Raw genomic sequence first — 12,294 nt, 5'->3', positions numbered from 1 at the left:
ATAAGGAGCCTTGCAGGTGAGCATGATTATTCCCACTTAGTAGATGAGGAAATGAAAGCCTCCTTAGACTAAGTGACTTTCCCAAGATCATACAGTGGAAAAACAGAAACCAAATCGTGGGTTGAAAACTCAGGCTCTTTCCTGACCACAATATAAAGGCCCCATGCTTCTCCATTTCTCCCTGCCTCATTCTCAAAGCACAGACATTTCCCAGGTTCTCTCCTTTTTTTCTTTCTGGAATTAGCCACCTGCAGATCTTTACAGTAGTAAGTTGGGGAATAAAGGAAGAAATAGGGCACATTCTTTTCATATTGGCAATACCCTCAGCCAAAGACCACCAGGAATATACCTGCTGGGTTTACTACTTATTGCAGCAAAGGAGGACACACATTATGGGAGCCTATGGGGTGTGTTGGTAGGAACATGTTAGAAAGAACTCTTACAGGATTTAGGCTTTGATTGGCTGCTTTAGAGAGGGTCTAAGGAATCAAAGATTTGTTCTACATTGTAAACTGTCAGAAAGTGAGGCTGATTCTATGATTGAGTGAAGAAGTAGCTGTCACTCATGTAGCAAAAGAGGGGACTATTTGGAATTTCATTAGTTGCACAGTGACCTTTGTTTGTGTCTGTTTTTAGACAAAATTATTAAGTGGCCTTATTTTGTCTCATCCTATCACAGTCTAAGAGTAACCCTGGCTGAGGATGGTATTCTGTAAGATTGTTTATGTCCAACAGAGAACAAAAGGGCCTGGCTGTGAGTGTCATAGCAGTTCTGGATATGAGAGGATACTTTGTTTCTTTCTCAACATGGATCAGGAATTTTTTAGAATTAATTTACCAAAACTTTGTCTGCACCTCAAAGCAACCTTCATTTTCAAAGTTAAAATAATCGGCATAGGTAGACAGAGAACAATGTAATTATAGAAAAGAAAATCAATTAAAAGATAGATGAGTAAAAAAGAAGTCAAATGTGTACTTCCTAACCTAAGCCACTTAAGTCATGTATTTCTCAGTTCCCCATCAAATTCCAAACCTTCTAGTTTAAATAATCTATTATAAAGGAAAAAAAATGGCTTTAAAACAGCAAAAAACCAAATTCAAATTCTTGTTTCTAAGGAAAAAAACTTGAAAGACTTACAGGGCTATTTGGGTATCGTGTAATTAATATAAAATACTTTGATGAGCTAAGTGTAAATGAATCAGAAACATATGGATTACATTTCTTTTAAATTTGGGTTTACAAATTAAGGGAAACAGTGATTGGTAAAACTCTTTATGGTTTTGCCCAAACCCTAATGTTTAAGAAACAACTTGAGATGTTTCATGAACCCAAATGCAGGATGTTCAACCACTGCTATTGTAAACTATTGTGCAAGCTGACAGTTTTGATTTTTATGCCAAGCATGCAACTCCCTGAAATCTTTCTTTCAAATCATCTATCATTTTTCCTTTGTAATTAGGTGTTTCTGCTGTTTACACTGGCATAGAATGGGGATGTAATTCTCTTGCAAATAGAGCAGTTTCCATTCAGCATTGGAATTGGAATCTGGAACCTAGAAGAAAACAAGATTTGTGTGTGCGTGTGTGTGTGTGTGTGTGTGTGTGTGTGTGTGTGTGTGTCAGAGAGAGAGACAGAGAGAGACAGAGAAATAAGACCCTTGGTTTCCCATTAAAGACTAGATTTCAAATCTGGACTTATTTTTATGTACATTCGATCTAATTACTGACTTTTTATTCCCCTGAGGGCTAAAATTGGTTGTTGAAAGTGTTAACATATACATCTCTGGAAATGTGAGTTTCTTAAACTACTCTCCACAAATGAGTCAGATTTAATGGCCTTGCATATGGACTATCAGGGTTCTGCTATGTTGTAACTTGGTGCTGAAGAGTAGCGAAGACTAGATTCCAGTGCTGAATGGAGACTGCTCCATTCACAGGAGGATAACACCCCATTCTATGCCAGTGTAAACTCACAGGCCATCCCTGGGATAACTTCTGTGCAACATGAAATTTAAGTTACCTGCTAACATATCATGCTAACCTAGTATCTTGGACCTCAACACCTAATATAGAAAAAATTTTCTGTTGACATATCTGTCCAGCTTCAGTTTTTTTATCAAAGTGTGAAATGTGGATAATTCTGAACCTCCTTCACACCCTCATTGAAAGGATTACTCCTTAAATTCTATAAAAGCTCAACATGGTGCCTGGCATGTAGTAGGTGCACAGAACATGCTGGTAATTATAATGCCCATTGTAATAAGTACTATTCATCTCTCCTCTTTGTGCTTCTTTGGTGGGAGAATAATAGTAAGGATACCACATTTTTCATGAGAAAATGTCTCAATTTAGGCACCTTTCTGGCCTTGCCAACTGACTTCAAATGACTACAAAGCATATGCTAATGTAAAGTAGTATCAAAGACTGTTCTTCCTGGATATGCTAAAAAGCACAGGCACCCTCAGTGGCATCCAAACAAAGAGAAAGGTGAATAGTTCATAAAAATCACAAAAACAGCAGCCTCATTCTCTTTCATCTCTCACGCTCATTGTGCTGCCCTGTGCACCTGTCCTAGGGGTGACTCAACTGGGGCTCAGTGGGAGTCAGGCCAGTGCTAGGCAGAACCTTCATGGAATGTTTCCTTGCCTTTTAATCAGAGCTGAAAATCCAGAAATTCAACATCTGTATGTTATAATTCAATAAATGAGTAGTATTGATGGGAATTATGAAAGTGTATCCAATAAGTGATTCTTAGATTGTAGATTTTTCTCTTCTGCTGCCCTTATTTCTAAGTTATTTAATTCATTAAGATCAAAACTAAGTGGGCAAGATGACTGGGGTTTTCAAAACTGTGATTTACAGAAGAAATTTGTGTGCCCCTTTTCGATCCAGTCAGTGATTCCCCTGCACTTTACACCTGAAGGGCTGTACTCAAGGCCACCTATAAACTTTTTTTTCACTCTTCCTCATTTAAGATCGGATAAATTTATTTCTCACATGCTCTGGAATCCAAAGTTATTTCATTTGTCATTCTTTTAAAGAACAAAAGTGATTGCGGCATTACTATTTATTCTTTTCATTATACGTTAAATATTTCATAATGCAATCTCAAACTAACCAACAAATACACATCTAGGTTGTACCTTTTAGTCTCTGGCCCACCATCCACCCACCTGGAATGGTGGACCCCACCTATTTAGTCCATCAGAATTCTACAGTCCTTCAAAGTCAGAGACAAATTTTGCTCCTTGTGGGAGACTATCTTCAATCTCTCCAGGCTGGATTTATCATTTTCTGCATTTCTTTCCACCTCCCCTCCCCCAACAACTAGTTTTATACCTTTATTATAATGCAAATCTGAATCTAGAACTTCCTTGTTTAAAATCCTTCAGGTCCTTGCCATTGCTTCAGACAGTGTAAACTCTGATTTATCAAGCTCCATCTTCTGGCCTCTCATCTCTGGCCTCCTTGGCTATCACCTCCCCATCCTTGTGTACATTCCATATGTGGGTAAAACTGCAATATTTCCAGAACCTCTTTCCTGGCCTTAGGGTATTTGCATTTCCATATTAGTAGGTGTTTCCAAGGGGTGGAGAGTAGTCCATCTCCATATCAATAGGTGATTACAAGGGTGGAGGAAGCGAGGGTATATTTGGACCAGAGAGGGTTGGCGGGGCCTCTTTACAGCCAGGTCACAAGAGACCTGGGCGAGCAGAAGTGGATGATTGCTTGTAGGCAATAAACGGGTTTCTCCCACTTTATTTCTCCCTTTGACTGATTTTGGCTTTAAAGGTAATTTGCCCCAGGCTGGGAACTTATTTTCCCCCAAGAGTTACACAGTACTTCAGCAAACATAATTTGTAGTATACTTATATTGTCTCTGAGTCTTATATGCTGGTTCTTCTGGCTGGAACAACTGCCCCCCGTCCAACATTCCCCCATCCACTGACTTACTCATTCCCCCATCTCCTACTTCACCTTCAGATCTTCAGTATGAGGTAGGGCAGGAAAATAGGACAAGGGTCATGCCATTGTAAAATCTACTTAGTCTGCAAAAAAGTCCCAGATTATTCTTTAACTTAATCTATAGGCTGTTCTTCCTCTTCTTCCAGCGCCTTAATCAATTAGTTACTTTTTAACTAGGACAGGAGGTAGACCTCCAAAGTGTAAATGAACTTACGTGGACAAAGAATGTTGAGATACAGACCAACCCAGTCACCTAAATAACCCTATTCTTAAGACAAAACTTCAAAGGAAATAGGAATCACCTGTGTATATCATGCCTTATGCTGACCTCTAATTAAAAGGCCCTATAAAACCCCAAACCCCAAACACTCAAGCGTGCCTTCTCTGAGGTTGCCCACACTACCCTTCTTCTGAGTGTGTACTTTTTGCCTTCAATAAAGACTTCTCACAGTTCAACTTATTATGTTTTATCTGTGCACTCTTCCAGTGGTAAGCGTCTTTGTTACTTCATTATTTCATTCTATTTTCTAGACTTAAGCACAAGTCCTTACTCTGTCTTTTTTCTACTCCAAACAGGTAGAGAGGGGCTGCTGAGAGCTCTGATTTGGGCTTATAAATTCTCGTTGCCTAAGTGACCTGGACAGGACTGAAGATGTACTAAAAATCTCCTTTTTTTGCCCTTGTGAAGTTCTCAGAACATAATCTCACTCCATCTAGTGCTCTGTGGCTCCCTCAAACCCTGGGGTTGTAGGGGCTCAGTTCCCACACCATGCAGATCCAAGCAGACACTGGACGCCAGGTGATCCTGGCTTCAGGAGTTGGCAGGGTACCTACCCTATGCCGAGGAGGAGTTCAATGAGCTTCCCTTTACTCCTTCTGCTCTTTCTTGCTCTCTGCTGCCTGAAAGGCAGCTGCCATTCCCTGCTATTCTCACTTTAATGAATTCCTTCCTTACCTACACTTGTCCAACCTGCTTGAGAATCTTTCTTGTTCCGAGTCAAGAACCCTCTCATGTCCAGGTTGAGGTTTCTCCTAGCGCTTCACCTAGTGCACAGGGAGAGACCTCCCAAGACACAGCTGCCCAGCGACAAGTAGATTTAACTTCCCCTCTGAAGCTATTTCCAGTAGTTCCCACATCATAGCATTGAATCACACATACTCAACTGCCTAGTTATTTGACATCCATAGTGGGCTCTAAGCTTTAAGGACAAAGACAGGGTCTGTCTTGTTTGTGGCTGTATTCCCATTATAAATTAGGAAAATTTTTGAATAGATTATAGCATTTATCACATCCTGGATTTCTTTTACTACAAAGCACCTTAAGTATGAAATTTTTTAATTCTGTTTTTGTCTTTTTTATGTACCTTGGCTCTATCAACCTGGAGGTGATTAACTTTGCCCTTTTCTTATTTCATTTGGCCAAATAGTTTGAAAGGAGAATGAAACTTAGAGATAGGGCCTTGGTCTTAGGAGGCAGGAAGGCTTTGGGTCAATTGTTGTTTATCTGAGAATACAAAGGGATGATAAATAGTGAAGCACGTTTAATGCTTGGGAAATAATGACTTTTTATTTAAGACCTTTGAAATATGGTGAAATTGGGTAATATATTTTCAGTTTTCTTAAAAAAAGTCCCCCATTCTGAGATGCTTTATATTAAAAGCCAAATCTGAAGTTTTGAAACTTCGTGCTAGCTTTTAAAACTCTTTCATCTCTAAAATTGGTTTGAATTTGAGTCAAATAAAGTTCTCTCCAATATTTCTGCCTCTCAGGACTGCAGAACAACACAGGTTCCTTTTGCCTGATTCAAATGCCCATGTTAGTGGTTCTAAACATTCCTGGGCTGGGCAGGGCTAGGTAGCTGAGGTGCCATGCATTCCAAATGTCCAAAAGCTGGTAAATTAAGCTTTGTGTTTTGTATTTGTCTGCAGCACTTAACATACAGAATTAGTCTCTTTTACAGCCAGGACACCCTTGATGCTGTCATGTAAGTAGACACAGAGAAAAGGGCAGTAAGTAGAAACGGAAAATGACTAATCCCTCTGTTGTTTAACAGAAGTTAGGAGAAAGTTTTACCACATCAACCAGCATCTGCTGCTGGAGGAGAAGTTGCTGTTTCTGTTCCATGATCTGCCTCTGTAGAGTCTGTTTCTTTCCCATCAACTGCTGATTCAACAGTGATTGCTGGGAGTTCATGAAACCACTTCCAGTGTTTGGATTTGAGCAGGAGTTGGGACTTGGACTGGGGCCTGTGTTCTGGCCTACCACAGAATGCTGATCCTAAAGAAGAGAAAGAGGGAGAAAGCTACTATGAATTAAAAGCAGATAAATGTAGCAAAAAGATCATAAGCTTAGATTCTGAAAATTTTTCATCTTGTTAAGATCAAACATGGTTAACAGGTTAGCCAGAGAACTGCTTTTTAAATGTAGAAGAAATAATTGCATATCACAGCAACCAAAGCATCTGGGTTAATGACATTAGGGTACTGGAAGATCTCTCATATGACTGATGGTGGAGCCTCCACATTCTAGAAGGCATTCACAGAACCTCAAAGGAAACTACCATAAAAATATGGCAGACCTCTCAATTGCCGAGAAGCAAACTCATCACAAAGTAACAAGTTCTTCCTTTTCCCTTAAGTTAGCACATATCACTGTTGACTCTGTAAGGAAAACTATGTTTTAATCCGTGTTTTGAAAAGTTGAATGACCATTTTGGAGAGAAGGGGACTAGCTCTCTTTAATAAGGCAGGCAGACCTATAAGTTTCTGCTTTACAAACCCTCTGAAACTTGGAATGGACCTCACTTTTGAGATTTGTTAATTTGCTCCCTTGTTAGTCATGAATCTCAGTGCATTAATTAGCAAAAGAACACACAACCAATAAGAAATGACAATGAGAAAGTACTGATTAAAAATTCACATTGTATATGACATAATATTGGGTATTGGTGAATTATCATTCTAATTGGAGGTTTCTACTAATCTTAGGCATTGACAGGCCAAGACCTGGCAGGGCAGAAAGCTAAACCCAGACAAATTATCTCCTTAATTCTCAAGGATGTGTTTACGATTGAGCTATACACTATGGGGATTACAAGAAAACTAGAAACATTGTCCTCACTTTGGAGAATTTATCATCTAAATAAGGAAGAAATTACATGCCTACATATGAGAATACAAAAAAATGTAGAATCAAGTTTTAGATATATGATATTAGCATTAAGTCAAAGATCCTCAGTTTGAAGATAGATATTCATCTGGGAAGCAGATGGCCTGGCCTTCCTCCAGAAATTTTCAGGCTGTAGATCAGGTATTTGCTCAGGTGATTCTGAGGCTCAATGATCCAGGGGTGCTCTTTGAGAAACCCTGGATATAAGGCAGCAATGAACTCCAACTCTCATTTCCCAGCTAGACTGTGTGAAGTTACAAGAGATTGAAAAGACAAAGCAACTCCTGTGAGGCCTGATGAGTAGTAGCCAGTACTCCATTCTGGAAAGTCTCTTCCCTTTTATTATCTCCTTCTCTTTCTTTAGTTATTAGCTGAGCTAAAAATAAAAAAGTCCATCAATTCAAAGCCTGGAGATGTAGAAAGCCTGACCTTGCTTTAGCAATTCCTGGGGCTACAGACCTCACCAACTACCTCAAAAGCAAAGAAAAGCAAAATAATCTTGAAGATAACCACTCACTGAGGCTTAGTACAGGCTGGTCATTGTGCTCTATGCTTTACATGGTTTATTTCACTTAATCCTCACAACAAAACAATGAGCAATAACTAGTATTATCATCCTAATTTTGCAGATGAGATACCTGAACTCAGAGACGTTGCTTAGCTGTAAGTAGTCAGGAGGATTTGAACCCAGGTGTGTCTGATTCCAGAACCAGTTTTCAACCACTATATTCTGTTGTCTCTCAACTGAGACAAGAAGCGATAGGATAAAAATTTTCATACTTAGAACCTGTGCAACCTATCTGTCCATGCAGCAAAAGTTTATTGTATATTCCCCTAATGGGTGAGCACCCTCAATCAGGCATGTGGAAGGGTGTGTGCTGTGGAAAAGGGTAGGGGTATGGGTATTGGGAAGGGGAGGTCCTCTTCACCAGTCAATTAAAAAGTTATTCGAGCCATCTCCGAGGGAGGTGTACCTTCTGAACAGCTTAAAATAACCACCCTCTAAGACAACTGCACCCAGTGCCATATCAGTTTTCCTAACTTTAAACTCTTCCCAGATCTTGGGAAAGATTTTACCCACATGTCCTACAAGTCAGTAGGAATGTGGGTCTGGAGACAAGCACGTGAGGGTCTGTGAGGAAAATGAAAGTTCTTATGGCCAGGATTCTCACCTGACCCTAAACTACTTGATGATGTAACTGGCCTGCTGCTAGGCTACTGCTTCCAGACCTGCAGGCAATAAGCTGTTATTGACTGAGTCACTATATAAAGAGCTGTTCCCAGTGCTCTGCATGGAGGCAGAGATGTAGGTGGATTACAGACCTGCAGATTGCTGGATGCAGGCATGATTCTAGTGCTTGACCTTCTGCTGTGAGAATAAAGCTGGGTATAAACCATTTTACTCCAAGAACATTTTGTTGTCATTTCTCAGGCTCACTGAATGCACTAAACTTACCCAGGGCTGAAACCCTCAGGCAAGACAGTCATTAACAGAATGGAAGTAGACGAAGATCTGTGAGTTGAGCACTCTCGGAGGGCAAATGGAGAAGGAAAGACATGGAGGATTGAATATTGAGTCTTTGGTCCACCCACACTAATGAGAGTGAAGCAGATCCTGTGACAGGGAGAAAGTGGAAGTCAGAGAAATGTAAAGACAACCAGAAATGATGCTGGAGGAAATCAAGGTGAGAGAGAATACACTGGAGGCAGTGATTGGCACTCCACTCTCCACCTCAACCAGAATAGAAACAGCCTATTCTTTTCTATGTTATACTTTGGAGTTTAGCACAAGATTTTTGTGTGAAAAGAGGATTTCGTATTTTAAAACATGGTTGACAAAAATGCGTAGAAAAGTTCAATGCAGTTTTCTTCTCAGCCTTCTTTGCATGGCCATACAGTGGGCAAAAGCATGGGCTTGGAGGCAGGCCTGCCATGATGCATATCCCAATTCTGGAACTGTCTCAGCTGAGGGTTTCAGCCCCGGGCAAGTTCACTATGGATCTGGTGAGACCAAGAAATGACAAAGTAAAGTTCCTGGGGTAAAAAGGTTTATACCTGACTTTATCCTCAGGGCTGTAAATTGAGCACTAAAACTCATCTGCATCCAGGAGTCTGCAGGTCCATAATCCATCTCCATCTCTGCCTCCCCCAGAGCACTAGGTGGAGCTCTTCATATAGTGACTCAGTCAATAATAGCTCATTGCCTACAAGTGTGGAAGCAGTAGCCTAGCAGTAGGCCAGTTACATCATCAAGTAGTTTAGGGTCAGGTGAGGACCTTGGCCATAGGAACTTCCATTTTCCCCACAGGCACTTATTAGCTTGTGATCTGAGAGAAGTTAATTCACTTCCATAAGCCTCAATTTCCTGGTATGTAAAATGGGAACAATAACAGTACTTGACTTCCAGAGGTCCTTGCAAGAATTAGAGGAGATGCCAAAAACATTAAGCACACAGTAAGCACTTAATAAATGATAACTGCTCGTAATTGTTAAAGTTATTTCAACACATAGGAGCAGTAGTCTTTGTTTGTTGCAAAGCAAGGGATACAGGCCTTGCAGAATAGCTATTCTATGTGTCAACTCTACAGGAAATGCAGAGGTCTCAGTCACACCGTAGACCGTGAGCTCCCTACGGACTCTGGGAATCACTCTCATCCCCACTGCCCTGAGATGTCAGCTGAGCTGTGTCCTCCTCTGATGCGTTTTCCAAGGTGCTGCTGTCATCTGGCTCAGGGCTCAGCTCAGGGGCCTGATCTTTGTTCTTTGCTGTGCTGTTTTTTATTTATTAACATCCAATTATTTATAAATAGAGCAACCAATACACATTTATACAATGTATAAATATTACATCTTAGTTTCCTCATTTGTAAAATAAACATAATTATGTCAATGACATAAAATCGTACCAGATGAAAATCAGAACAGTTTCCACCTCACAGTGCATTTTAGCAATGGATATACTTTTCTTATTCACTTATTTTTGTATTATTTTGTACATGGCAGAGATGTTTTAGAGACAATGATCTTTGTAAAGGGGCTTATGTTGTAAGTGGACTTGGATTGCCAATGGGTGTTTGGCTCCCATCACATTTGGGCCTTTGTGCCCTCCAGTTGGCCACAGTCCCCACTATTCCTTTTTATTGTGCCTACTCATTTTCCTCATTTCTATTACTTGCCTGACCCATGTGGGCATTTGAGGTTAAGATCTCTGGCTTACAGTTTATCTGGGAATCTAAGATACACACATCACATACTACACACACACACACACACATACACACACACACTCCAAGTCACTGCAGTAAAAACCAATGCATAATAATTTCCACTAGATATGGTATGATACTTTGTGGATAAAATGAAAGTTCCTGTGGCCAGAATTCTCACTTGGTCCTAGTTGGCAAGCTCACTACACATGTGTGGGCAATACATTGTTATTGACTCTATATAAAGGGCTCTGCCCAGTGCTCTGGGCGACACTGTGGCATAGCTGCAGGAGAGCAGAGCAGAGGCTGGAGTGGTGGCAGTGCCAAGGACAGAGGCCCAGAGGACGGCTGTGAGGGCAGAGAGGTCCAGAGGCAGAGCCCAGCTTGCTGCGTGCAGACTTGCTCTGAGTGGATGGGATTCTAGTGATTGACCTGCCACTGTGGAAATAAAGTTGGGTAGAACCCTTTCACCCCAAGAACGTTCTACTGTCATTTCTTTGGTCACATTGAATCCATAGTGAACTTGCCCAGGGCTGAAACCCATTGACAAGACATACCTACTAGTACTTCAGGACTAAAATCCGGATCTCCTAATGCCTAGCCTTGTCACCCATGCATACATACATCCACTAATGAATCTGATACATTTCACTGAGTATCTACTATATGCCAGTCTGCTTCCTATTTTCTCAAGATTAACAAGTATTTAGAAAGGGGAAAAATGAAGAGAAAGAAAAGAGGTGGACAGAGTGCTTAGTGTCGGCAAAATAAGTGAACTTCATCAAGATAATTTCCATTGAAATCTGGAAAACCACCCTTCTCTAAGATTTATAAAAGATCTGCATGCAAAAAAAAATGTAACTATATCTTTTTCTCTAATCAAACAGATGGACTTGTGCTAAGTTTAGTTTCATTCCTTCCCTATACCACAGGATAGAAAAATAAGAGAGAGTCTTGGGAGTTTTGTAGAAGATTGGTAAACCCTGGAGCTAGCCCTGTGGGCCTTACCACGTACTCTACCATACACGTTCCTTCACATCCCCACTGAAGTAATATTCGGTTGCCGCTATATCATTTTTCCCTGTTGGTTATGAAATACAAAACACCTCCATACACAGACTTGCCATCATTGCCAAGATGTACAAACTTTAGTACATGAAATATTTTCAAAGGAAAATATGCTCTGAGGGTTGGCTCTGATCTCTGCATGCAGTCCTACTCTTGGACGCACACTCAGCCCATGGAGTTGGTGGAAGTCATCTGTTTCCCCCTCAATGCACATTTTTCTCTGGAGGGCTTGTAAAGGCCTTGGTAAAAATGGCATATTATCAGCTCATAGTTGAAAGCGTATGTATGCATGTTGTGTGACTGTAAATAAATTAGGCTATTTCCATTGATGTGGTCTTCTATATGAGAGAAAACTCAGTTTGCTACAGAAATTAGAGTTAAAGGTTGGTTTGGCAGCAAATAATACCCATATGACTGGTTCAGATCATGAACTTGAATGGTCTTTCATTTTGTGTTTGTTTTTTCTATTTCTACTAATAAAACTACAGTATTTGATGGTAGCCTACAAATACCGGCTTCTGATCCTACCCCGTTGTGATTTAATATAAATTTATAGTTTGTATGAGCTTACAGTTGTCCATATGTATGTGCATGTATAAGATTTTAAAGCCCTTTAATAGTATGAGTTAAACCTTCGAGTTAGAGTAGTATGCCAGTGGTATGCTTAAATGTGGTTAAAGCTTCTTGATCCTTGTTTAATCCAGCATAGGACTGCTAGACCAATGAAAGAATGTCTGTATTCTTTTAATAAAGTTTTTCCAATAATCAAGCTTTGTCTCTAGAATTATTAGCTTTGCCCTACTCCTAGTCATTTATTCAACAAATATTTGTTGGGCATCTACTATGCATGATACGTTCTTCTAGGTTTTGGGGAACAAAGTTCATG

The 12,294-nt window shown here is 40.2% G+C and overlaps 1 protein-coding gene across 2 annotated transcripts in view; it reads right to left on the bottom strand.

The window, feature by feature from the left end:
- Nucleotides 1–12,294, bottom strand: part of MAML2 (mastermind like transcriptional coactivator 2) — a 346,585-nt gene that overhangs the window by 8,401 nt on the left and 325,890 nt on the right. Inside the window, exon 3 of one of the 2 annotated variants that reach the window (XM_037020650.2) lies at nt 6,040–6,243. The exons of the other annotated variant lie outside the window; for it this stretch is intronic. Within the exon in view, the coding sequence (XP_036876545.1) occupies nt 6,040–6,243 (204 nt within the window). The remainder of the gene's footprint in view (nt 1–6,039; nt 6,244–12,294) is intronic. 2 annotated transcript variants of the gene reach the window in all.

The sequence above is a fragment of the Manis javanica genome, chromosome 6, assembly GCF_040802235.1.
Source record: "Manis javanica isolate MJ-LG chromosome 6, MJ_LKY, whole genome shotgun sequence".
NCBI lineage: Eukaryota > Metazoa > Chordata > Mammalia > Pholidota > Manidae > Manis > Manis javanica.
This window is presented reverse-complemented; position numbering and strand designations above follow the sequence as displayed.